The sequence below is a fragment of the Equus quagga genome, chromosome 13 (assembly GCF_021613505.1).
Source record: "Equus quagga isolate Etosha38 chromosome 13, UCLA_HA_Equagga_1.0, whole genome shotgun sequence".
Taxonomy (NCBI): Eukaryota; Metazoa; Chordata; class Mammalia; order Perissodactyla; family Equidae; genus Equus; species Equus quagga.
The window spans coordinates 4,654,030-4,679,779 of record NC_060279.1 but is presented as its reverse complement, the minus strand read 5'-3'; the positions used below and the strand labels follow the sequence as shown (position 1 = coordinate 4,679,779).

At 52.8% G+C, this 25,750-nt stretch overlaps 2 protein-coding genes across 14 annotated transcripts in view; one reads left to right on the top strand and one right to left on the bottom strand.

Annotated features, from left to right (window-relative positions):
* GPR161 (G protein-coupled receptor 161) overlaps positions 1–23,155 on the top strand; it is a 52,553-nt gene extending 29,398 nt beyond the window's left edge. For 3 of the 5 annotated variants that reach the window (XM_046681519.1, XM_046681520.1, XM_046681518.1), the window contains 4 exons: positions 4,159–4,883; positions 10,781–10,885; positions 13,396–13,515; positions 15,430–23,155. In XM_046681519.1, the coding sequence (XP_046537475.1) occupies positions 4,159–4,883; positions 10,781–10,885; positions 13,396–13,515; positions 15,430–15,695 (1,216 nt within the window). In that variant the 3' untranslated portion in view covers positions 15,696–23,155. Of the gene's footprint in view, positions 1–4,158; positions 4,884–10,780; positions 10,886–13,395; positions 13,516–13,847; positions 14,200–15,429 lie in introns of all 5 variants that reach the window. The other 2 variants (XR_006891495.1, XR_006891494.1) reach the window with 2 other exon arrangements.
* A 126-nt stretch (positions 23,156–23,281) lies between these two features.
* Positions 23,282–25,750, bottom strand: part of DCAF6 (DDB1 and CUL4 associated factor 6) — a 146,937-nt gene continuing 144,468 nt past the window's right edge. For all 9 annotated transcript variants that reach the window (XM_046681511.1, XM_046681516.1, XM_046681517.1 and 6 more), the window contains one exon: positions 23,282–23,753. In XM_046681511.1, the coding sequence (XP_046537467.1) occupies positions 23,689–23,753 (65 nt within the window). In that variant the 3' untranslated portion in view covers positions 23,282–23,688. The remainder of the gene's footprint in view (positions 23,754–25,750) is intronic.

Sequence of the window (25,750 nt, the reverse complement as noted above, 5' to 3'; positions counted from 1 at the left end):
AGGGAGAGAGAGGGAGGAGAGGACAGTAGTGACAGGTGAGTGAGGAGAGAGGAGTACCGAGAGCGTGGGAGTGGAGGAGAGAGATGGGACGTTAGTAAGAAAGACGTGGAGAGGAGCAAGGGCAGTGGTCATGGTCTCCGCTAAAAGGAGCTCTGTGCTGGTCACTTGCCCAGCACTGCTCCGTGCTGTTAATAAACGCTTATCCCAGCTAATCCTCCTGACAACCCTGTGAGCCCCACGTGACAGATGAGCAAAGTGAGGTTTGGTGGACTCACCCAAGGCCACGTGGCTGGTGAGTAACTTGCCTGGTGCTGAGACGCTGAGGGCTGGGCCCTTGATCATTGCGCAGTCAGCTGTCAGTCCAATCCAACAACAGTTAGTTTAGCTCAGGGTTTCTCAGCCGCAGCACTCCTGACGTTGAGGCTGGATCTTTGTTGTGAGGAGTGGTCCTGTGCCCTGTCGGATGTGTTGCAGCATCCCTGGCATCTACTCACTAGGTCCCAGTAGTGCCTCCCCATTGTGCCAACCCACAGTGTCTCCAGACATTGCCACATGTCCCGAGGGGGACAGATCGTCCCCAATGGGATGAAATCCGTCAAAGCGGTTGGCAGATGAGCCAGAAGAGTCCATCTTGTAGCCAATACAAGATGGACTCTTCTCCATGAAGAGAGAGCAGAGGCAGAGAATAAACAGAAGAGCTGAGTGGAGCGAGATTTGCCATTGAAATGTCAGTATCCTCAACCACGTGGAAATAGGTCCAGTGGGGAACGTCGTTCCACACAGCAAGAATGTCACTGTGAATAAGTCTGCTGCGTGGTCACCTGTAGCTTAGCTTTGAAACTGCCAGGGCTCCAGGTCTGTTGAAAATATTTGTTATGTTTTCATTCCACACTGGGGTGGGTGAAACTCCAGCTTTAAAAATAATATTTTAATAAATAGAAGTAGCTAGAACCATGGGATAGTTAGTTATAGTGAGGGAAATTGCTGGTGCTATTAGGAGAATGTTCAGCGTAAATGACAGTGCTCCCCCCGATGAAGGGGTGGTTGGCTTCAATTTTGTTTGTGGTTTTAGTGAAGCCATCTTATTAAAAACGAGTCGTTATCAAAGTGGTGGGTCTCCTGGCAGGAGAGCTGAGCGTCGGAGCCCCTGTGTGCATGACAACTTTTCAGTCGCACGTGACGTCATGAAAGCCTCTTTTGAGACCAAGGGTTGTGTTTGGGCTCCTGTCCAAACGTGAGTTTTTAGAGAAAAGATCGAGAGCTTCAGAAGACAGCTGAAAGCGTGGAGAACAAAGGAACCCTCCATGTTGGCCTGCGTCTCCTGCCGGGGCGGGGGTTGCCTTTGTTCTGTATTTTCCTTTGAACCTGTGACTCCGTCTAAGTGAGGCATAAGTTTAAAAAACTGAAATTTCAAATCTATGAAATCCATTTTTTTGCGTGGTCACATGTGGGAGTGTTCTGTATCTTGATAGAGGTATAGATTTATGCATTTTATTGTATATAAATTTTACCACCCTCCCCAAACCACAATAACCTCTGGTGAGTGTGGATATACATGGAGGTTCTTCTGACTCTAGGAGACTGACCCCTCGGGGTCCAGCGCTGCCCCTGCCCGCTGTCCTGCTGGGACTCAGGACTCAGCCGGGAGAGATGGCCTTACACTCCAATTGCTCCCACTCAGGGCCTTAGTCAGCGAGCGATGTACGAACATAGCATTTGTTACAGAAAGGAGAAGTCTTCCGTGAAATCATAATAGCGGGGTGTTGAGGATAGCCAGAAGGATATGTTGCAGAGGACAGCACATTAATCATCATTATTTTTATGACTGCCAGAACAGGGTTGGTCAAGGAGCCAGAGGCCGTTGACATTCCCCAGGCCTGGCCTCCTACGCCCAGCGGTGCTGTCCCCCTGAGGTGTCTTCAGGTCAGAGGGCCTGCACGCTTTTTAGAGGGACAGAGAAAAGTAGAAATCTCAAGTTCTTTTTAAAAGTGAAGGAAACTTTCCGGAAGTGCTCCCCCATCCCATCCTAGCAAACTCCCCTCACATTTCATTTGCCTGGATGATGTCACACAGGTCAGTGTCTCAGCTGGTCACCTGGGAAAGGGTAGGAGACCCCCAGAAGGGCCTGATTTATCCTCTGGGACTCAGAAGGGCTGGGTCCCCTGTGGTCATGGCAGTTTTGCAGGAGCACGAGCAAGATGGGATTCCATCCCCAAGAAGGAAGGGGGAAAGGTCGGTGGACAGGCAAGGACTGTGCTCTGCCCCCACTGCTATGTAACAGGGGCACCATCCAGGCCTTTCCCTCGCTCCAGGCCCTTCTGTCCTCGGAGTAGACCTGTGCCAGAGGTTCTGACATTCCCATTTCCGGATGAAGGAACAGAAGCTCTGAGAGTTAAATCAGCTCCCCAAGGTCACACAGCGAGTAGACAGCAAGCCCCCTGCCCCACACCCAGGAAGTCCAGCTCCACAGGCATGCCGCTTTTGCTGGGCTGCACGGCCTTTGTGAGATGCCAACCCAGATGCCTGCATAAGACAGCCATTGCTGTAGCTGAGTCCCCCGTGGTGATTCTGTACCCCACCCCATGATCACAGCGAGTTCCTCTCCTCAGGCCCCACAACCCAAAATGCTGTGTTTCCAAGTGAGATCTTGGCCAGGGCTCCCAGCTCGAGAGCAGCAGCCCTAGGCTCACCTCAAAGACCCTTCATGAGGGGTACGGACTGAGGAGGCAGCCCCCAGTGAGAGTCGGCCTAGGCAGCAGGTGGCAGTCGGGCAGTGGCCCCTTCCTTGAGCTGCTGGTGCCCAGGGGTGACTCAGGATGGTCCTGGTGGAGAAGGGTGTTTCACGGGTGATGTGTGAGACTTGTAGCCACAGTCATTTCCTGACGTCCTGCCTGTACCAGGCAGCATTGGTGTGGCCACCTCTGTCCCTTCCATGCGCTGTCCTCACGGGGAATCCTATTCATTAAACAGTACTTCCCTTGGATAAAACATCTGGATGGGGAGGATGCTGGTGTACTTTTAACCCCATGACCCATTCCAGTTAAAGGGTCAGTCCTTATCTGGATGACAAGGCTCAGCACGGCCTGGCCCCTGGCCCTGTGGCCTCTCATCTCCCCGCTCCACCTGCTCTCCACGCCGGGCCACGGGAGCTCCGGGCAGCTTCCCCTCTGAGGCGCCGCTCACTGACATCTCCATGCCTCGCCAAGGCTGCCTTTCTGCCTCGGCTGCTCCCGGGCCAGTGCCTCTGATCTTTTGGGAGCTGGGTTTGCGTGCCTCTCCCCCAGGAGGCCCGCCCTGACCCTGCAGTGTGGATCCGGGGCCCCGCCAGGTTGAATCAGCAGCTCTCCAAACCTCGCTCCTTCCCAACAGAGCAGGGATTAGGAACCATCCCTGGTCTGTGGACTCCGGACAAGATAGTGTGAAGGAATTGCTGGCATCTGCGTTGGGGACTGTAGGTCAGAGTGCCTGGGTGTGTATCTGTTTCTTCCCCTTACCTGGGGCAAGTTATTGATCCTTTCTCTGCTTTGGTGTCCTCATCTCTAAAATAAGGATGTTGATAATACCCACCCTGCAGACAGGGCTGTGAGGATTAAATACAGCTCCTCTGCTCCAGACTCTCATACTCTGCTTATGTGTCCCCTCCCCCGTCTTCTCACCCATATTTCCAGCGCATAGCACAGCACTCGGCACCAGCCGGCCTTCAGCAAATGTTCACTGAATGAACCCTGTAATCCTTAGATACTATTCTGGGTTTTAATGACCCTCCGAAAACTGATCTAAATGAATTAATGTCAGCCACACAGACGTGGCCAGGCTTGATGCCTGATCTGTCGGGACTCCTGTAGATGCCTCAAGACTGGCTGCACCCCCACGTATGGATGAGCTCTGGCATGGTGACTTGGAAACAGGACCACCTGAGCCTGTGTTCTTCCTGGCATCCAGGTCTTCACTGATAAAGAGCCCCACAGAGCTGTGTGACACGGCACACGTCTGGGAGGAGCTGGGAGAAGATGCTCCCTTCAGAAGCATTTGCCCCATGGCTGGGTTGGGTGAGAGAAATTCCACAGAGCTCCCTGCCTAGGAAAGCAGTGGTTGCCCATCCTCGTATGTTTTCTCTGTTTTTGATCTCTCTCTCACTTCCCTCCATGCTATTTCTAGCTACTATGCTGTCCTGTACCCCATGGTGTACCCCATGAAGATCACGGGGAACCGAGCTGTGATGGCGCTGGTCTACATCTGGCTTCACTCCCTCATCGGCTGCCTGCCGCCTCTATTTGGTTGGTCATCGGTGGAGTTTGATGAGTTCAAGTGGATGTGTGTGGCTGCGTGGCATCGGGAGCCTGGCTATACGGCCTTCTGGCAGATCTGGTGTGCCCTGTTCCCCTTTCTGGTCATGCTGGTGTGCTATGGCTTCATCTTCCGGGTGGCCAGGGTCAAGGCACGCAAGGTGCACTGTGGCACCGTGGTCATCGTGGAGGAGGACGCCCAGAGGAATGGGAGGAAGAACTCCAGCACCTCCACCTCCTCTTCAGGCAGCAGGAGGAACGCCTTTCAGGGTGTGGTCTATTCGGCCAACCAGTGCAAAGCCCTCATCACCATCCTGGTGGTCATTGGTGCCTTCATGGTCACCTGGGGGCCCTATATGGTTGTCATTACCTCGGAGGCCCTCTGGGGGAAGAACTATGTCTCCCCGACCCTGGAGACCTGGGCCACGTGGCTGTCCTTTACCAGCGCCATTTGCCACCCCCTCATCTATGGACTCTGGAACAAGACGGTTCGCAAGGAACTGCTGGGCATGTGCTTTGGGGACCGGTACTACCGGGAGCCGTTTGTGCAGCGGCAGAGGACTTCCAGGCTCTTCAGCATTTCCAACAGGATCACAGGTAACTTGGGGACTTGTTGGCAAAGGGCTGCCAAGCCTCAGGCAGGTGTGGCCTATGGTCCTCTTAGATGCTCTGGTGTGTTGATGGGTGACGTCTCAGACTGACTACGGCCTCAAGGCTCACAGCACAGGTTTCCTTTGGGGAAGGAACATTCCAGAGTGTCCACTGTGAGTCTCAGGCAGCTTTCTCGAGCTTAACTGCTCAAGGCAGGGGACACCAGAGTTCAAAAATCCATTTTCTGTCACTGCAGCCATGGCCCACTGGCCTTGAGATAAAGAACCCAAGCGTTGGAGCAGGCTGCCTTCTCCTCCTGGCCGATCCTTTCCTTTCTGTGTCCTTTAAAGCAGAGTCCTCTGTAGAGCGCTCCCTCCCCTTCTCAGCTGCTCATCCCTGAAGATACTCCTCCTTGGGCCTTTCATCACAGGTTAGTGGTTTCCTCATATGGTCCCTGGTGATTCAGGAAGTGTCAATGCCAAACCTCCACCCCCATTGAAATGTCAGTATCTTGTATATATATAAAGCTGCTCCTCCATCTGTAATTGATTTCTGAGCTAACAAGTTTCTGCAGACAATCCCATCACCTCTGATGAGACCCAGAAGAATTACTCTAATCAGGGATAGGTTTTTTAAGACCTTTTTATTTTGAAATAATTTTCAACTTAGAGAAGAGTTGGAAAAACAAGACAGAGAATTCCCAGCCACCCAGTTTCTCCTAGTGTTAACATCTTGTCTAACCACAGTTATCAAACCCAAGACAGTGACATCAGGGCAGTGCTGTTAACTACAGACTTGATCCGGGTCTCACCCGTTTTTCCATTAACGTCCTTTTTCTGTTCCAAGATCCAGTTCCAGATTGCACGTTGTATTCAGTCATCATGTCTCCCTTTGTCATCTTCAGTCTTTGACAATCTTTGACAGTCTTTGTTCTTTCCTTGTCTTCCATGACGTTGACACTTGGGTAGAGTACTGGTCAGTGATTTTGTAGAACACCCCTCAGTTTCTGTTTAGCTCGTGTGATCTCAAGATTAGAATCAAGTGACATGTCTTTGGCAGGAATGCTGTGGGGTGATCTTGTCAGGGGCACCGATGTCAGTGTGTCTTATTACTAGTTAACGTTAGCCTTGGCCTCTTGGTTAAGTCTGCTCAGGTGCAATAACGAAACACCATGGATGGGTGGCATAAACAACAGACATTTATTTCTCACGGTTCAAGAGGCTGGAAGTCTGAGCTTAGGGAGCCAGCGTGGTTGGGTTCTGGTGCGGGCCCCCTTCTTGACTGTTGTTTTGCTGTGTCCTCACATGGTGGGGGCCAGTGAGGATGGGAGAGAGCAAGCTGTCTGGTCTCTTCTTATGAGGACCCCACCCTCATGACGTCATCTAACCTAATGGCCTCCCAAAGGACCCGCCTCTCAATACCAAAACATTGGGGGTTAGGGCTTCAATGTGTGAATTTAGGGGGACGCAGAGCTTTAGTCCATACAGTTATGCTGGTGTCTGCCAGGTTTCTCCCCTGTAGAGTCGCTATTTTTTCCCACTGTAGTTAATAAATACGACAGAGGAGATGCTCTGAGGCAATGCAGCCATCCCATTTCCCCCTCAACCTTCACCCGCTGTCTTTAGCCTGCCTAGGTGGATCTTGCCTCCGGCAGTTGTTGCTGTGTTGTTCTCATGAGGAAGGAGCTCGATTTTTAGGGTCCTGTTTGAGGGAGACCATAACCTGGCTGAGCCATTGGAAGAGAGATTTTGAGGGCACTTAGCAGATCATATTTATGGGAAGAGCCAGTTCAGACTGCAGCTCTCATCTCTTGCTGGATGACTTTGGGCAACTGAAACCACTCGTATTAATGTTTCCTCTTCATGAAGTAGAGAGGTCTTCCACCTTCCCTCTCAAGAGGGTAGAAAGAAATAACCACTCTTAATTATCATGAATACTCAGTGGTGGTGATGATAGGAGATATTTTCCATGTGGCAATTAAACCAACCAGCATCACTGATTTATTTCATGGACTGATGGAGTGTTACTTCTTGAGAATTCTGGGACTTTTTATTTTGGCTATAGGAGAAAAAAAATCTCTCTGTACCCCAGTATTTTAACCAGTGAAATGTCCCCCACCCCCCCAACCATGTTTCCAAGTATGACTTGTGAGCCAGGAGTACATTCAGGGTTTGGTTTCGTTTCACTGATTAACTTATTTGTTCATATTTTGTAAAATCACTTATCTTCTAGGCAAAAAATTCTAAATGTTTTCTATTCTGATGAAGTTAAGAATGAGGAAGGAAGAAAAATGAGGAAAGAGAATGGAGGAGGAGAGAGTAGATAGAATAAAAAGAAACATCTACTTTTTGGGCCAAGATTTTCCCTGTAAGTCACTGGCGATTATCCTAGAAGAGTTCATGAGGCTGTGAGAACAGGCAGAAAACACCAGCTGTGGTTGGGTCGGCAAGTCCAAGGCAGCTGGCGGTCTCCTCCTCATTGAGGGCAAAGCAGTCTGGTGGGATGTTTTTGGGTTGAAGAGCACGTGGGATGATGGGTTCTGAGTTGTTGGTCTTCCCCAGGAGTGGGAGCTGGAGGGTCCCTGTTGTCTCGTCCCCAAAGGTCCTAATCGCAGGAGGCCATAGCATCAGTAAGAGTCTTGGAAACAGAGCAGAATGCAGTGACCACCCAGCCCCACACCCTGCCCTGTCCATGGCAGGAATGCCGACTGTCTTTCTGATCTGGAGGGAGAACCCTAGCCTCACTTCCCGTCCCCAGATCCTCTGGCTGAGCCGGTGCACCAGACGCTGGTCTAGCGCCCTCTGTGGGCATGACTTGGATCTGCAGCAAACTCCTAAACCCAAATCAGCTTTCTCTTCGCAGCCTGCTTCCAGGCCACCTCCCTCAGCCCCAGAGAGTGCATGTGCTCTAGTGTTAGCACCAGGGAAGAAAGAGGATAAGATCTGTTCCAAAGCCAGCAAGAAATGACCTGGAGGCCCTGTCTTGGTTTTGTTCCTGTCCATTTGCATGAGCACCTGGAAAGTTGTAACCAAAGGAATCGGTACATGGAATTACAAACTTTCCTAACAGTGCTTATGAGCAAAGACGCAGAGGCATTCTGCAAAAATCCTGAGCCTCCCGGCTGACCCTGGGATGCCAGGTTTGTAAATACATTGTCATGTTTATTTCATACGCAGATTTCAGTCATAATCAATGGATTTTGATTTTCTCATTCTCTTAGCCCCAAACTGAAGAAGTGCAAAAGGTTAGGTTTTCCCTGGGGTGCCAGCCACCAAAATCCTTCTGCTTGTGAGGTCTGCTTAGCAGATTCCCACGGGACTCCCCTAGGAATTTAGATTTCCGGGCTACCTGGAGGTTGCCAGTTAGTGCCACCTCGTGGTGGACAGGTTAGCCCTGGAGTGGACATTGACTTCTGGTGCTGAGAGATGAGCTCAATGCCAGCAATTGGGCTTAGGATGCCCAGCTGCAAATCCAGAGCTGACAGGTGGCTATAGGCGGTCAGAGCACAGAGGGGCCTTCAGGAGAACAGCAGGCAGCTGTTGGAGCACCTCTTCCCCCGGCTGCAGCCAGAGCAGGGCCCCGGCATGGCCCACCCCGGGCTTGCATGGCGGCCTGGGCACCGTGGGAGGGCAGCCTCTCCCACGCTGCTCTTGCCTGATGCGTGCAGTGCGTGGAAGTGGGGACAGAACCTCTCCAGTTATCTTCTGGGGAAGCAGACACCGACTCGTATTTACTCAGAGGAAATGCCCGGCTCAGGGCCGCCTCTGAGAGGTCCGGGCTGGAGGGAGGGAAGGCAACTCTGGAGCCTCTGGATTTTCCTGCCTTGCTTTTCCAAATCCCTTTCCTGGTGCCACATAGCTCTTGGTTACTTCGAAGTGCCTGTTTCCCCTCAGAACTGCTCCTGTTCTTTTAGCCTCTAACGGGCGCTAGTGACTCTTCTGGCCGCCCCGGGCTTCTGACCTGGGCCCTGAGCCTGTCACTTTGTGCCTTTTAAAAAAAGTTCGTAAAAGGGGTTGGATTGGGCTCAGCCCAGTGGATATGTTGTTTCATGTGGAAAAACTCAGGGGAACAGCGCCCATTCTGCAGTGGTTCTTGCTGGATAAACACAGAATAGGAAGATGCCGCCGGCCACCCCGTTTCCAGACCTTTTTAGCTGAGCCACATCGGTCTGGCTCAAATGATTCCTCCCCCTGCTGGAGACTAGCCTCAGAGATGGCGTCCAAAGCCACTGTGGCCTCAGCCGTCCCAGCTGGCAGTGGCTGGTCCCCACAGGACCCCTCCAACCCAGGCCAGGCTTCCTGCTGAGACACAGTCGTGTTCTGAGGCCAGGACCCTTGGAGGGGGATGCTAATCTCTGGGGTCTTTCTGGACCCAGCCCTCTACACCCCAGCTGCCAATAAAGGGGAAGTCTTCTTGCAGAAGTGGGATTCCCGAATTTCATGACACGGAAGTTCTGGCGAAGCCTGCTCTGACTGTCAGATGCTGCCCTTCCGTCCGCCACCATCGTCCTCCGTGGCTCCGGAGAAGAAGGCAAGGTGTCTGTTCTGTCACCTTGTACTCTCAGAAGAATTAGGATCAAAGTAAAGAATGGCGTCCTGCCTGTCTCAGGCTCTCTGGGGCGACTGTGGGGTGTCCCTTATGGTGGCTCGTTGATCCGCTAGACGGTAGGTGTCCAGAGATGGGAAGAGTTTGTGCCAGATGTTAATTTTTAAGGTCTCCTTTGTGTTATTTCCATGGTGTCCAGGGCCTCCAGCCCTTTTGTTCGTGGATTCATTTTTTTCTCAACTTTCTGAGGATACCCAGTTAGAACTTTTTGTCTTCTTAAGCTCCCTGTGTTGTCTCCTCTGAGATCCATTTTTTTGCTTCTCTTTCTTTCTTTTTTATTTCCCCCTCTCTGCCTTTCAAGCGAGTGCCTTTGCATAAGTGCCTAGTGATCTTGGCCATTCCTTCGTCGTTGATAAGGGGGCAGCGGAAAGTCCAGGTGGTGGAGCAGGGGCACGTTGACGTAGGGCGGTCGGCTGGGCCGTGCCGCAGGGTGCCCGCTCCCGCTGGCTGTAGGGCTCTTCTCGAGGGCCCCTTGGGTCTCCCTGATGCAGAGTTCAGCACTCTCCAGCCCAGGCTGAGGGAGGTAAGGGGCAGGGCTCCACTGTTAGCTCTGTGCCTCAGCTGTGCCTGTGTCCCCAGGCCAGGCCTGGTTCCCGCCCTCCCCCTCCTGCCAGCGTGGGTGCTGGCTGCCAGAGCCCGGACTGCGCAGAGCAGTAGAGGGGACACTGCGCTTCCCAGGGAGGTTTTCCGTCCAGCCACCTGCCTGCGGAGGCTCCCGGGCCTCCAGTTCCTGAGCTTTTGGGGGTCCTGGGTGAGAACCAGCCTCCTTCCAGGCCTCCCCCACGGCCAACCTCTGCTCTTTCGTGGGTCAGTCTTGTTGCCCTCCCGTCCACCGTACAGCTTAAGGACGTTCTCTCCCCCTTTTAGGGTTTAAGCCTCTTTAAAGTCCCTTTTTGGCGTTCAAGTGGGATTTCTGGAGGTAATCGTGTGCCCACGTTCCCTGTTTAGCTCCCGAGCCTGTCTCCCTCACATTCCCCCCCTCCCCCGCCTGGTTGGTGTTTGACATGGTCATGAGAGTTTCCCCTTTGGGGACCCAGTGAGACCTGTCACAGTGCTGACTCCCCAGGGATAGAATGAGGGGCACAGTGGGGAATGCCAGGGGCTTCCATCTTTCGGTGGGTTGAGGGCACAATTCGCAGGAGAACAGAGAAGAGAGAACAGGAGGTGGGTGGGGGGTGAGGCCTGGGTGGGGGTTGAGGCCTGGCGGGGAGCGGTCTGGGGGGGGTCACCGGAATGGGAGGGGCCGGCCGTCTCGGCAGCACGCGGATGGTGCAGTCAGTGCCGGCTTTGCCTTTCAGACCTGGGCCTGTCCCCGCACCTCACGGCACTCATGGCAGGTGGACAGCCCCTGGGGAACAGCAGCAGCACGGGGGACACCGGCTTCAGCTGCTCCCAGGACTCGGGTAAGCCCCCGCCCACCCGACGCGTTTCCCCAGTGGGAGGGACGTCCGCACCATGCAGGGAAGGACCTGTGGGGGCAGAGACAAGACTGGGGGTTTCCAGCGTTTCTGTGCCTCAGTTTCCTCCTCTATAAAATGGGGGTGTCAGTTCCTGTTCGCTCTGCCACACAGGCTGGTGGTGAGATTGAAATTAAGGGAGGGTCTTTGAAAGGTTAAGATGCGAAATGATTGTGGTTCGCTAGCTCCTGGAGTTAGATCACCGCTGGCGGCCGGGGCAGGCCCTGGGGCCGCGCTGCCTGGTTTTCTGGCCCTGACGGCCTGTGATGTCTTAGGAACGTCTTCATCCCTTCTAAGCCCTCGACTTGCCCTGTTTGTGAAGTGGGGTGGCAATCCCTGTATCAGGGGCCGCTCCAGCACGGCCCCGAGGTCAGATGCCCTTATCACCATCGTTCTGTGCCCTGCACCCCTGCCTCGGTCTCCAGCACCGATCCTCCGGATCCTCCCGGCAGCAACCCCGCAGAGGACCGTGCGGACCCGGGCCTGCGGCTCCGAGCGCTGGGCCCCGCGGCCGTCCTGCGCGCCCAGCGCGTGATGGGCGCCTCGCGAGGCCCCGGGGCGAGGCTCGCGGGCAGAGGCCGGCCGCGTCTGCCGTCTGTCAGGCGCTCGGGCCCGCAGTGCTGAGGCAGCAGGCGTCTGTCCCCCACCCCTGGGCTGGCGGTCGCCCCCTCGCCGGGCGCCTCCCGGGCGGGGCCGCGAGCTGGGCGGTACGTGTTTGCTCCGAGCGCCCCATCCCCACGGCCGGCCCGGAGCTTGGGAGACCTGCTCCTGCCTGGACCTGTTTCCTCCCCGGAGCCTGTCCCGGGGAGCTCGGGCCACCGGCGCGGGGACGAGACGTGGCCTTGTGTCAAGGAGAACTTTCCCTGGAAGGAGCACGTTCCCTGAGAAGGTCGCACACCTGGCAGCCCAGCGGCTGAACCACTGGTCACACGGCCCTCTCTGGCGCCGAGTCCCTCCTGTGATTTGAAGTCAACACGGGTCTCCGTGACCCCTGCCTATTTCCCCATTCTCAGATGGCAGCAGGGATCCAGAGGCAGTGCGACCATCATTCGGTCAACAGATGTTGACCTGCCACACCTGTGCCTTAGCCAGCACTGTCCTGGCTTCTGGAGAGAGTGGGGAACCACCCTGCGGGGCTTTCAGTCCAGTGGGGGGACACACGTCCATCCCAGGCACTGTAAAGGGAGAACTGTGAGGGTTGTGAATACCGGTCACTAACACTGCTGTGGAGGGAAGGTGGTGACCGGAGGAGCGGCCACCGGGAAGCTGGAGTCCCTGCTGCGCCAGTGCTGGCTGGCAGGTGCTCTGGGGAAGAGCGTCAGGAAAGCTGCTCTGAGGACGTGATGCTGATCCCTGAAGAGGAAGTGGGAGGTGGCCAGGCAGACGGAGTAAGGGGACAGTTAGAGGACAGCATTGTAGGCAGGAGGAAGAGCGTGGGCTTTGGGGTCATGCAGGCCGGGCTGTGGTCCAGCCCCGCTGGTTATTAGCCGTGTCCTTGTTGGTCATGGCTCCCATTCCACAGCACCTGCTGTGTGCCAGCCACAGTGTCACATCTTTACATGCTCGGCCCAGTCCTCACACCAGCTCTGTGCGCTGGATGGAATTGCCGTCCCCGTTTCACAGACGTGGGCAGAGCCGAGGGCATCAGTAACTCGCCGGTGACCCCGGGTCTGTCTGCTCTTGAACCCAAGCTTGACAGCCAGTTTGGAGGCCCACCGGGCAGCGCTCCTTCTGGGGGCTCCTGCGGCCACTGCAGGGGTCCTGAAACAGCACGAGCAGCTCCGGGCTCCCCCTTCTTCCCGACTTCCTCAGCACCAAGGCCCTGACATGGAAGCCGGAGCCTGGGACAGAGCAAGGCTGGTCCCACCAGCCAGCTCCTCCCTGCGCCCAGTGCCATCTCTCTCCCCGGCCTGCTCTGCCCGGCTCTCTAACAGGACTTCTCTGCCTTTATTCCCCACTTCTTTAGGGGTATTTTTCAATCCTTTGTTGATCCCCAAAGAACTTTACATTTTCAAGTATTAAATGTTTATTTAGCACAGTGCATTTTAACTCCAATGATAGAAATTCAAACTGTAAGAATCGCCCAGAACACAAAGCTCCTTCTAATAGGGCCCTTCTCGCCCTTCCTCACCCACACACCACACCAGGTCCGGCGGACTTGATACTTCTGAGTGTGCTGTTGTGGCACGTGACGCACCGCTCTGGATAACACTGCCATATTTTGTGTGTGTCTGTGTCTGAAGCAGCCCCGACGGCTGGCTGCAGACTCCCTGAAGTGGGGGGGGCGACAGGGTTTCTTGGGCAGCTGCTGCAGGGCAGTCAGGGGCCCCTGGGTGTGGGTCCAAGTAATTGGGGGAGAGGGATGCGAGGGGCGCTGAGCGAGGGGTGTTGAGAAGGAAGTGGCAGCGAGTCATCGTGTTGCCGGTTATCTGTGCACAGTCTGCCCTTGGCTTTAGGAACAGACATGATGCTGCTCGAGGACTACACGTCTGATGACAACCCTCCCTCCCACTGTACCTGCCCACCCAAGAGAAGGAGCTCGGTGACATTTGAGGACGAAGTGGAACAAATCAGAGGTTGGTTTCTGTGACGGAGTGCTTCACGATGACATCGGGGAAAGGAAAGGATCTTAGGAAAATTCCTTGGCTCAGCCCTGCCCCCACTCCCAACACCCCACAGCTCCCACCTTTGCCCGCCCCCACCTGCTCCCCGCCCTGCCAGTCTCACCTGAGTCCTCAGGCCTCCCAACTCTCAGAGCAAGCAGCATCTAAGACTGCACAAGCAGTGGCTGTCGAAGCCTTCACACACACACACACACAGCCCAGGTCCTGGTTCCCATCTTCTCCCTCAGGAAGTTGCCTGATTGGATAAAACAGTTTGTGAGCCCTCCATAGTTCCTTTCCTTTAGGGATGATGTGTGGTTATAAATCTGGACTCGCCCTCTCCGAGCCTCAGCCTGCTCACGTGCAGAATGGAAACACTGGCCCGTGCGTGAGTGCACCTCCTTTACCAGAGCCAGAGGCTGCCATCTCGATCGTCTGTTGCCCCTAAAGCTGATGAGGTCCTTGAGTCACGAGAGGAAAGAGTCTGCTCTAGTCCAGTCCTGCCTTTTTCTCTTCCACTTGTTCCGAATTCGACCCTCAGCACCTCTTCCCTTGGAACTTGGAGTGTAGTCTCCCATCAGTGATGCTGATTGAAGAGTGACGAAGGAGCAGGCGGGCTGCCCACAGATGTACGCATCTCTTCCCTGATCCCACCCTGTGAGCACAGCACCGACGTGGCTGGGTGTGGGTGGTGGAGGAGTCCAGGGGCTTTAACATGGAAGTTCTTTACAAGTGCTGAGCTTGCAAATAAATATGGGCCCTGTCAGAGTTTGAGGTTCATAATTAATCCTATCTCTGCTACCCGCCTCGTCCCTGAGTCCAGACGAATTGAGGGCGAGTCACAGAGAGTCCACTGACAAAGTGGCTTCAAGAACAGAGCTTGGAGCAGCGCCTCGTGGGCTTCATAATGTGTTAGCCCTTCATAATGTGCGAAAACAGGAATGCGTCCCTCCCCAGGCTGCCCAGCCCACAGCGGGCCAGCCTTGCCCCACCCGGCCTCTGTGGCGGGGGTGGCAGTTCCGAAGGTGCCTCCTCCAACGCAGCCGTCAGGCCACATGGGTCGTCCCAAGAGTGAGGCAGGGGAGGGAGGGGCCATGTGTGCCTCCACTCTTTTCCCTCTTTTTGTGTGTGAAGCAGCCGCCATGGCTGGCTGCGAACTCCCTGAAATGGGATGACAGAGTGTTCGTCACAGCAGGTGGAAGTTGCCTGCTCTCCAGAAAATGAGAGGACTGAGGGATAAATTTTTCCCCCAGAAGGTCAGGAGAAAAGCAGGCAGTGAGGTTTAATGAGGCACTGGGTGGGACAGAGAGACCCGCCTGCCTCCCTCTGCTCTGTTCATCCTAGTCGTCAGGGGGCCTAATCCTGGGTGGGTGCTTCAGCCCTGGATGGTCCTTCCAACGTGGAGGTTCTCCGTGGCTCCGGGGCATCTTGGAGCGACGAGGTTGCGGAGAGAGACGGCGCTCAGGTCTGGAGGTTCACAGGCACAGACCCTCCACCGCTCCCGGAGCTGGACACCGGAGAACTCTTTCAAACATGTAAAATTCTGGAGATCCTTAACAGGAAGTATTTATCAAGCCTTTCTGCGGGTGAGACCAAGGCTAAGTATCTTGGAAAGAACTGTTTAACTATCACAGTAACCCTGGGAAGTCAGAGGTGTCCTGTGCTCTTCTCTTCACAGGGGAGGGAGGTTAGGTTGACCGGCTCTGGAGATTTCCAAGGCAGGAAGCAGGGGCGCCAAGGCTTTTAGCCGAGGGAATCTGACTTCAGACCCACGCCCCTACCTCAGTTGGCCTCCCCTCCTTGGGGCCTGAAGCAACAGCAGGCATATTCCCCGGGGGTCACTGCTCCCGGCCCCTCCACTAACCTTTCTTCTGCCTTCTCCCTCAGAAGCTGCCAAGAAGCCTATTCTTCATGTGAAAGCCGACGTGCACAAGTCCTTGGACAGCTACGCAGCCAGCTTGGCCAAAGCCATTGAGGCTGAAGCCAAAATCAACTTATTTGGGGAGGAGGCTCTGCCTGGGGTCTTGATGGCGGCACGGACCGTCCCCGGGGTCAGCTTCGGGGGCCGCCGAGGCAGCAGAACTCTTGTGAGTCAGAGGCTCCAGCTGCAGAGCATCAAAGAAGGGAACATTTTGGCTGCGGAACAGAGATGACGGCCTCAGGGTGGACTGGCCCTCAGAGGGATGCCCATCACCCGTCTGTGCCGGACCCTTGGGAGCATGGGGAAGGAAGAGCATCTGGTGTGCAGCCGCCAGAAAAAACACTGAAAACCATGTCTATAGTTGGTGACTTCAGTGTCTGTGATGCAACCACATGTGGGATTCCTGTGGGTCCCAGTGATGGGACCAGAGGCATCTAAAGCACAAAGAAAAGCGCATGGAGTGTGGCTGTGACTTTGGGAGGCGGGGCATGGAAGGGGACTAGAGAACGTGGCTTGGGGGGAACCCACCGTGTGGGCCATTGCCTCTTCCCCTCAGCCTGTACCCGGGAGGCAGCCCTGCGCTGTCCGAGGCCCAGAGGTGAGCCTTCCCTGTGTGCCCTGGAGGATGGCACTTCTTCCTGACAAAGCGGGGCGTCCCCGGGCTCCTGTGCAGTAGATGCAGGCTGTGTGGGCCGTCACTTCTACAGTAAATGGCCCGAGGAGAACCTGGGAGCACAGCACCCCAGGTCGAGTTCCTGTGTCTCGAGTCCCAGTTATGACCTTGCCTTTGGTGGAGCCACCTGCTGCTGCCAGTACGGGCAGCTCACAGGCCACTGGGCAGAGGTGACAGGTCTGGGGCTGCTGTTGCTGAGGATGGGGACCCCCCTGCCCACCTCCATATTGACTGATTCTTTGGTATTTCAAAAGAAGGGAGAAACCACTATAAAAGACAGGAGGAGGGTGCAGATTTCATTTCCGGAATTTAAAAAAAGTTCATTTGGTTAGGGCACACCATGGCCTCACCAAGCCTGAACGGGGCCGTGGTGCCAAAGAGTCGGGATGTGGAGATAATGTTATCATCCCCTTCACGGAGAAAAACCTCGTCGAACAAAGTCTGTTTTGTGATGTTTGCTTGACCAGTTAGGACGGCTGGCCTCCAGGGCCTCCAGTGCAGGCAGTACTCCCACGTGCACAAGTTACGATCGTCCCAGCCCTGGGCAGCACAGAGAAGAGAGTAGAGGGAGAACGCTGGGCCTGGAGTCCACACCTGCTTCTTGGCCCTCTCCGCCTCTTTGTATGCATGTGATTTGGAACTTTGTGTCCCCTCTCTAGGCCATCTGGAAAATGGGGTAAGGGAGTTGGGGGTTGCACTGAACGGTCTCCAAGATCATTTCCAAGTCTGATCTTTGCTTTTCTCTGAATTTGTCAGTTAGAGATAGAAAACAAAAGTGGACCCACAGACCACCGTTTGCTCAGCTCTTGAGTGTGGTTTCTAACGGGCGTATGAAGCATTGCAGGCCCGGCTGGTCCAGCTTGTCTGTTGGAGCACGTCCCCATAGATGGCAGCCACCTGGAAGTGAAGGAGGGTCTCCTCGCGGTGGGAGTGCAGCTGCAGGATGTGACGGGTGTGGTTGGACGGCCCCCTCTGCCCTGAGTGGATCAGCGGTGAAGTGTGGGCTTGGAGCAGTGGCTGTGGTGACTTGGGAAGCTCTTGAGCTGCCTGTGTCTGCCCTTCAGCCTGGGCGATGACATGACAAGGCGCAGGACTTTCCCTGCCTTCAGAATTCCAGGGGCTCAGCAGAGGGTGGATTCCAAGGAGATCCTGCTGTGTCTGCTACAAGGCAGCGAGTCCAGAAAATGAGCTCCCTTTGCAGTGTTGGCTCTGGGGTCCAGCGAGCTCCGGGTGAGGCAGTGTCTTTTCCCTGTGTGGCAGAAACCAGTGGTTGGCTGGTCCCCTGGTCTGCAGTTTACAAAAGACCTTTCCTGAGGTGTGGGGGCCTGCTACCTTCCTGGCGGTCCGCAGCTATCCCAGGCAGCTGGGTGTGGGCACGGGTTTAGGGGCTGCATGGGAGTGGGAAGGAGCAGGTGGCTTTTCCAGAGGAGCAGCGGCGGCTGTGGGTTCTGCTGACGACACGTGCAGGTCGGACTCTGCTCTTACTACTGGGTGGCATTCCTAAATCTGAGGGCATTTTTTTGTTTTCTGTGTGTATATGTCTTTTCCTAGCACTTGTCTATTTCTAAAGGGACGATATTCCTGATTACCTGGTACGCACAGAAGTGGACAGAGGCTGGAATGACCTGAGACGGCCCCGGGTGGGCCTTTCTGAGTGCAGCTCACGGGCCTGGACCGCAAGGGTTGGAGAGTGCTTCCCCTGGTCCCCACCAAGCTGGGCTCCAGGCAAAGTCCCCACTGGCTGATCCCAGACAGCTGGGTGTACTAAGATTTCATCTAAGCTTACCCAGAGATATGGCACTACACAAAAGGGTTCACTGTGTTTCCCTTTTTCTCCTGAGGTCCATTCACTTATTCATCCCCCAGACACTGCACATCCGCTGTGTGCAGAGCACCACGCTGGGCTCTGTGAGGAGTGACATTAGTGCTTCCCTCTAATTGAGGGAGAGACCTGGGGGATGCTGATGCTAATAAATAATAGCAAAGTCAAGTAATGCTTATAGGAAGAACCGTGGGCTCCAGAGGGAGGTGAGTGTGTCCAGCTGGGGGAGTTAGGGGTACCTCAGGAAGTAGGTGACAGTTTGAGCCGAGCCTGGGAGGATGTTTGGCAGCTAGAACCATGTTTTGCATATTCAGGAATTCAGATTCACCTTGATTGAGCCTGAGCAAAAGCAGCAAGCAAGGAGGCCAAGGAGGGCACGGAGGTGGTGGGCAGGGAGAGGAAGAGCAGCTAATCCCTGTACATTCTGAAGTTTCCCAAAGGCATTTTTGATGACATCTGCCCTTAGTGCAGGTCGAAACCCCAGCTGCCCCCACTAGACCAAGCCCAGTCGCTTTATGCTGCTGTGTGGTGGCAGTCTGGGGCCTTCCTGAGGGGACCCTGTTGACAGTGGCAGGTAGGACATTTGGCCAGTCAGTTCACTTACATACCTCAATCCTGTGTCTCCTGGTTTTGCAGGTGTGGGGCTGTTGCCCATGTCTGCTTCTTACATCGAGATTCCCACCTGACAGGGTCCCTGTGTTGTGCCCCAGAGACCAGGCTTGGGGGTGACTGTGACCCAGAAGGCACTGGGTCCGCCTCTGCAGTGCACAGAGCTCAGCACCCCCAGCCTTTTTCCTGGCCAGAAGCACCCAGACTACAGTTCAGGGCCGTGAACACTAGGGGGAGCAGTGTGGCTGTGGTGCTGCTGGCAGCTGCCGACAGAGAGGAGCTAAGGGTAAAGCTGAAGGCTTGTTTGCTTCTAGAAGGCGGAGCTCTTGCTCTGAACTCCTGTCTCCACTGCAGTGCTCACCCTTGAAAGGGCCCCCAGCTAGTTGCTTACATGTGTGAGCTGATTCAGGGTCGCAGGTCCTGCTTCTGCTCAGCCATGTGGTCCTAAGTAAATCACCCGGTAGCCAGGCTGGAGGAAATGTCAGACGCGGGCCCCGTGGTGCTCATGTTCTTTGCGTCTCATTTAAGTAGCTGCTGTGGAGTCTCTGCAGAGGACTGAGCGACCCGAGAGACTCACTCGGTATTTGCCATGGGTCAAGGTGGTCTGGGGGACGGGAGAATGAGGAAGAGTGCTTTGACACGAGAGATCTTACCAGCCCGTCCAGACTGACCCTGTGGGTATCTTTCCATTCTCACGGGATGGCCCTGGGATCCTTGCAGATTAGAGACGTGTCGTGGATGGACCACAGGGCAGACAAGTGTCCATCCTTGAGCTCCAGCTATCTCCTGTCTGGAAGGAACTGTGGGGGTGATGTAGCCAAAAAAGGGTGAGGCAGGGAACTAGCATGTATTGAGTGCCTACTGTGTGCCTGCCCTGTTGGGACACTTGAGTGCCTGCTGTGTGCTCGGCGTTAGTTCCACGCTTGCGGATGCTTGCTCTCCTTTCAGAGCAGTGCCCATGTGATGTAGTGGGACTGTGCAGGCTTTGGCGTGGGACGTTCTGTTCAGATCCCACGCTGCCGCTTATTCCAGCTAGGCATTCTCGGCCAGTTACTCAGTCTTTCTGCGTCATAGTTTTCTTAACTATAAACAGGGTGTGTGGCCCATGTGGGGACCCAGAATCCAGGGGGGGCTCTCATAGCTGATGAGGTAGGTTAAAGGTCCCAGCACAGCACTTGAGGTGGAGCTGATGCTGAGCCCTGCTGTTTCTTCTCAGTAACTGTGGGAGGGTGTATTGGTCTTGTTTTACAGGGATCTCGTGACGAAAAGTGAGAATCTTGCAAAGATACCTGCTACCCTAGATAGGAGGGGCTGAAGGTTGTTGCCGTGGGAGTGGTCATGTTTGCTGTACAGCACGAGAGGATCTTTTGGGAAAGAAGGGATGTGGTAAGGAAAGGCATGGAGAGGATGCACGGAGGAAAGGCTCAGGAGTGTTTGGAATTCAGGAGGTCTGAGGGAGCAAAAATGCGCTTTTCTACTGATGACTGCCCAAGATGACGGAACCCCGGCGCCTGGTATGGAGTCCCAAATCAGCCTTGCCCTGTCTTACAACCCAGAAGGGACACTCTTTCTGAGATGTGCCCTGCGTGCTAGGGACACTGTGTCCTGCATGACAGTGACCACATGGCTGTGGCTCTTGGGTTCGCATAATCTCTGATCCTGAGGGAAGAGGCAGTTGCAGGGACGGGAGTCCATGCCACTGCCCGCAGGGGATGCAGAAGCCCAAGAGAATCCCCAGGGAGGGAGAAGGGACTCAGTTCTCTCCCTGAAGCAAAGGAAGGTGGCTGTGAGCACAGCTGTCTTACGACTGTAAGAGGGGGCAGAGCCAGACTGGCCTTCGGGGTTGGGGAGAGGGGACACACGGAATCCAGGGAGACCTTGAGAAGTGAAGGGAGTTGTCCGAGGCCTCAAAGTGCATTAAGCCAGAGTCAGGGCCCAATGTCAGATCTTGGCCGTGTGAGTGAGAGAAGGCAGGAGCCAGCTCCGCAGCTCCAGGAGGACAAGGGGCAGTTCAGTCATCGTTATTAATTAGAGAACAGGCCAGCTGGGCTTTAGCAGGTAGGCAGAAAGAACTCTGAACCAAGGAGCTTGGGAGACTGGAATACCTCCTTGCCAGACCTAAAAAAACGGCAGGCCCACGGAAAGCTGTTGGATTCACTGGAAAGAATTCAAAGCCCAAACTCCGATCTGCATACGATTACCAAGAGCACAGCTTTGCTCAGTGTTATTTTTAGAAGAACATAACACACAAAGCTGTGTTCATTTCCCTCAGAGAGCATTCTTCCTGAGCAGTATCGATAGGAATTAGAAGCCACTTCTGCTTTTCCTTTTGACACCGCCATTTTGAACTGTCACAAATCACAGGCGAGTCAGCCCTCCCAGAGGAAAAGACAGTCCCAGAGAGGATCAGAGGGCTGGGCAGGCAGGGCCACACTGTGGGTGCAATGGACAGAGCCTGTCTGGCTGGAAAGAGGGCAGTCAGTCAGAGATGTGGACATACTTAAATGACAGAGTCCTGTGCTGTGTTCTGACAGTGGGCCCTGGGATGCAAAAGTGGGTAAAAACCAACCTTCAAAACAAAATGAAAACAAGCTAATCCTGAAATATATTTCACTTGAAGTTGTTAGGTGATTTTTTTTAAAGAAAAATGTTTAGGATTATTATAAATCAGTATTTATAAGTCAGTAAAAGTGTACTTAGAATAGTTTTGTTCACCTGATTAAATACCTGTTTTTGGTATGTGTATAGCTGTGGAAATTATGAATTTGTACTTGGACTTGTGAACTGTGGACTTTCTTGGCTGTCTCCCCTTTTAATCTTTACCCCCGTTTTCTGCAGCCATATCCCTATCTGCAGCCTCCCTTCCCACGGCTAAAAAGAGGAAGGAGACTGAGCAGGAAGGGGCTGACTGCTGCAGAACTGGGGGCTGGGGATGTCTACACAGTCACCTGGGTACATCCAGCCATACGTTTTTCATAAATCCTCCCAAGACAGTTAGCTTCATGGAGTATTGTTAAATGCCTTCTCAGTGTGACCAAGAAACAGAACAAACACTCTTAACCCAAAGCTTTTCAAGAGGTTTAATGAACAGCAACATGCTCTCTCTCTCTCTGCTGTCCCACAGCCACAGTCAAAGGGTGGGTGGCAGACTATCACCGAGACTCAGAGCACCTCAAGGCCCCAAATCCACCACTTTTAGCTGACCCCTCACCTGCCACCACTGAAGTCATTCCTTCTTCTGAGTGGGCAGGTGAGCTGTAAGGCCCAGTCGTTAACTTACTGAAGTGCCCCCTCCCACACACTCAGTCATGGACGCGGCCGGCACTTGTCCCCTCTGCCTCTGTAGAATGCTCTCTCGGCTGTCTCCTGGACTGCTTGTCTGGCCTGCCCCTCTCCTTTGTAACATACACCACCACAACTGCAAAATCGCTAAAAGTAGGGGCCCTAGTTCCTTTGACAAATACATTTAAAATTTTTTTAAACAACAGTTTTAGAGTACTTTTAGGTTTCCAGCAAAACTGAGCAGAAAGCTCTGAATTCCCATATATCCTCTGCCCTGTCCCCTGCATGGCCACCTTATTGCAATCCCGCACCAGAGTAGGCAAATACCATTTTGATTTTCTTCTATTGCTTTTCCTGCCAAAGACTCAGTCGGTGACCCCACCGAGTCCTCCGGTAGCCTCTGCCCTGTCAGCTGTCAACAGCGCTCTACAGGAGATGCCTGCCGCTGCTTGTTACAGTGGAAGAACTAATGGCGGATTACACGCTTCCACTCATCTCTTCAGTTATTCTGTAAAGCCCTTCAACCTCCATGGTTTCGTGTGGTCCCAGCACAGCCCCTGGGACATAGGTGATGCAAATACGATTACCTCCATTTTAGAGTGGAGGAAAGAGGTGCCAAGAGAAGTCAGATGGCTTGAGCAGGTCGCATAACTAATTAGAACCAGAAACGAAGACCCTTCCATTTGGAAGTCATGCAGTTGCTGTGTTTGGCTAAAGCTCTGATTCCTCTTCCCTTTGACGATTTACCACATTTCCTAACGTGGATACACATGTGCCCTGTCCGCCTGAAGTTACCGAGCCACCTGAAGAGTTGTTCTTCCTCTCTCCAAAAAGCCACCTGTCTTTTCTGAGCAGCAGGTGCCCCCCGGCTTGCGGCCGTCCTGTGGGGAGGAGGACCCCGGCTGTAGGTGGGAGAGGGATGCCTGCTTGGCCCAGCTGGAGAGAGCAGCACGACAGCTGGAGAGGGGAGGAGGGACGACTGAAGGGTTAGGTCTGCAGCGGTTTCAGGCCATAACCTGTAAGATACAGGCCTGGGTCTACACGGCTTATGCTGAGTGAAGGTGGACGCTGGAGTTAAGGAGGTGCAGGAATTAGAAGACTGATGGTTAACACCGTTCAGCTGAAACCTAGAAGCTGGAGACGGGAAGACCGGAAGCCAGAGCTGGCAGAACTAGCTGGCGCTAATATAATTTGTGAGCTGTGATGCTCTGTGGTTATGAGGTCCCACTAATCATGAGAGATTATGATTGGAGGTAGAGGTAAAGTACTTTGGAAGGAGAAAGGAGGAAAGCTCTTCTATGTGATTCTATCACACGAAAGTCAAAACAGAAAAGGTTATCCAATCAAGAAAAGGATAGAGAAACACAGTCCTATTAGAGAAAAGACTGGAAAACGTGGGTCAAGGTAACACAGCGTTAAATAAAAAGTCAAATTCAGGGTATCTTAAAACAACCAACTTCTTTAATTAGAAAGCAACAAACATGCAAATGGCAAGTGTAGAAATTTATCTGAACCAACATTTTCACTATAATGAAAATTACTCTTCAACATTGACCCAAGCTCCCACACCCGAAGGTTAGGGAAAATATTGCACTTTGCATTTTCTAGCACTCCTCATACATGGCAAAAAGTTTTTAAAACATTCTGCTAGTTTTGTTTTACACACTCCCCCAAATTCATGCACACAGTCATTCCAAACCAATGTTAGGTTATCCCAAAAAAGGGAAAAACTCCAAAAACCATAAGCTTAAAATTGCACTAAAGCTCTGTAAAGAAAAGAATATAATAAATGTCTTATACAAATTTTAGAACATTTAAGTGCTTGCCAATAAGAGGCGATTATTCCTCATCCTCATTTTCATTCTCCTGTCCAGAGCCTTCAGATCTGTCGCCCTCCAAGCGGTCTGGAAAACACAGACAGACTCACCTCACAAAAAGAAATATTTTTAGTAATACAATTAAAATAAACTTCAATGTCTTTTATTTAAAACTAGTTAAAATGTAAACAATTCAACACATCATCATGTAAAAATCAGTTCACCACTGTATGTAAACGAGTTATTTTGTGCCTCTTGAGGCAAATAAAAAAAGTCAAGGAAACGGCACTATTAAATTTGAACATGCATGCAATTCTAAACATGAAAATTAAAAAGAAAAACCCTAAAGATCTCGCTATGCTGCGGTCCACTACAGCAGTTTTCACACTGTTCTCTGGGGTCTGGGAGTCTGAGGCCGACTGTCGCGTCACCAAGAGGAGTGAGGACAGCTGCGCGAGAGAGAACCTGGGGACCGTTCTTGAAGATCTGTGTATGTGTTTGTAAAAAGACTTTCACAATTAAATATTTGCTATATTCCAGGTGTTGTGCCAAGAACTGAGGATACAACGGTGACCAAAATAGACCCAGTCTCTGCCCGCAAGAGTTTATCTAGATTAAACACTCGAGTTAACACACAATGACGAGCGTGGTGAGTGAGAACAGCATGTTCTCTCACGCTTTCAGGATTTACACTGGCTGTTCCTCGGCCTGGCACACTTTCGCCCAATTCTTCAGCTAGAAAGGCTCTGCTTACTCATCTCAATACAAATATCATCCCCTCGGGGAAACTTTTCTAGATGTATACGGACATCCAGCCTGTTCCAGAGTATCTCGTGTGAGCCTCACTGCGACGACCCTAAGTGCAGGAAGCGCTTGTCTGCGGCTCCCTGCAGACTCAACTGGGAGCCGCTGGGAGGGTACGAGTTCTTTTTATTCGACATCCTCAGGGCCTAGTACAGGATTTTCAACGAAGATTTGTTGAACAAATGAAGGGAAGTTTTACTAAGACAAGATACGTTACGTTAAAGTATACAAAGCAGGAAAGAGTATGAAATTACTGCTGCCACTAGAATGGAACCCTTTCTGCCACAGACATTTCCCCAATGTAACGTGGAAAATACTAAGGTTAGACATAGGGGGACAGTTCAATTCCACTGTCAACAGCAAGAGAAGACTGAGTTCTGAGGTTTTACTTATTCTCTACACAGAAAGCTTAAACACTCCCACTGGATCCTAAGCACCACCAAGAACGGCGTAGAGAAGGGACTACATGTTTAACTGTCCAAGTGAATTAGATTAAACCCTCTCTATGCCAACTCCATTTCAGAGTCACACTAATGAGATAATCCTTGTGTATATGATTTGTCTCCTGAATTATACAAATTTTAGCTATTATAATAAGTGTTCAATACACATTTGTAAAATAAATGAACAAAGTAAGATTTTGATCTTCATAGATCACTAAGGAATCTAAACACGGTGGAGGAATTTCTGACCAATAAAAGGCTAAGGGGTGTTAGTATTTTTATTGTGTGATAGCCTTTCCTGAGAGAACAAACCATGACGTTGCTATCCTGCTGAAGCAGATTACCATGCACGGGAATCCTGGATACGACTGACCATACTCAACAAACCTCTTCTGTCATATCAGTGGAGCACAAGGAAGCAGTGTCAGCCTATTTCAAAGTGTGTAGGGTTCTTACGCAAAGTCTTTTTGGTTGTCACATTACGAATGAAGGTGGGGACATAAGGGTTAAGAAGAAACATCACAGCCTTTAAATCAGTTTACAGTAGATGTCAGAATTCTGCTGCGTCCAAAGCAAGCCATAAGGGGACAAGTGAGGGCCAAGAGTCTCTGATTTAGGTCACGGAACAGGTGATAGTGGCTTCTGGAATGAGGAAGAGGGCAGAATAGTTCTTTTCTCAAATCCAACTCATTCAACTGCTGCAGAGTCATGTCTCTCAGACTGTAAACCCAATTTCCAAGAACAAATTAAGCGAATCTTTTGTTCATGAAGCGCTGCTGAGGTGGTAAACTTGGGAAGCAGTTCAACGCTTTCACAAATCTCTGGTTGCAATTATGG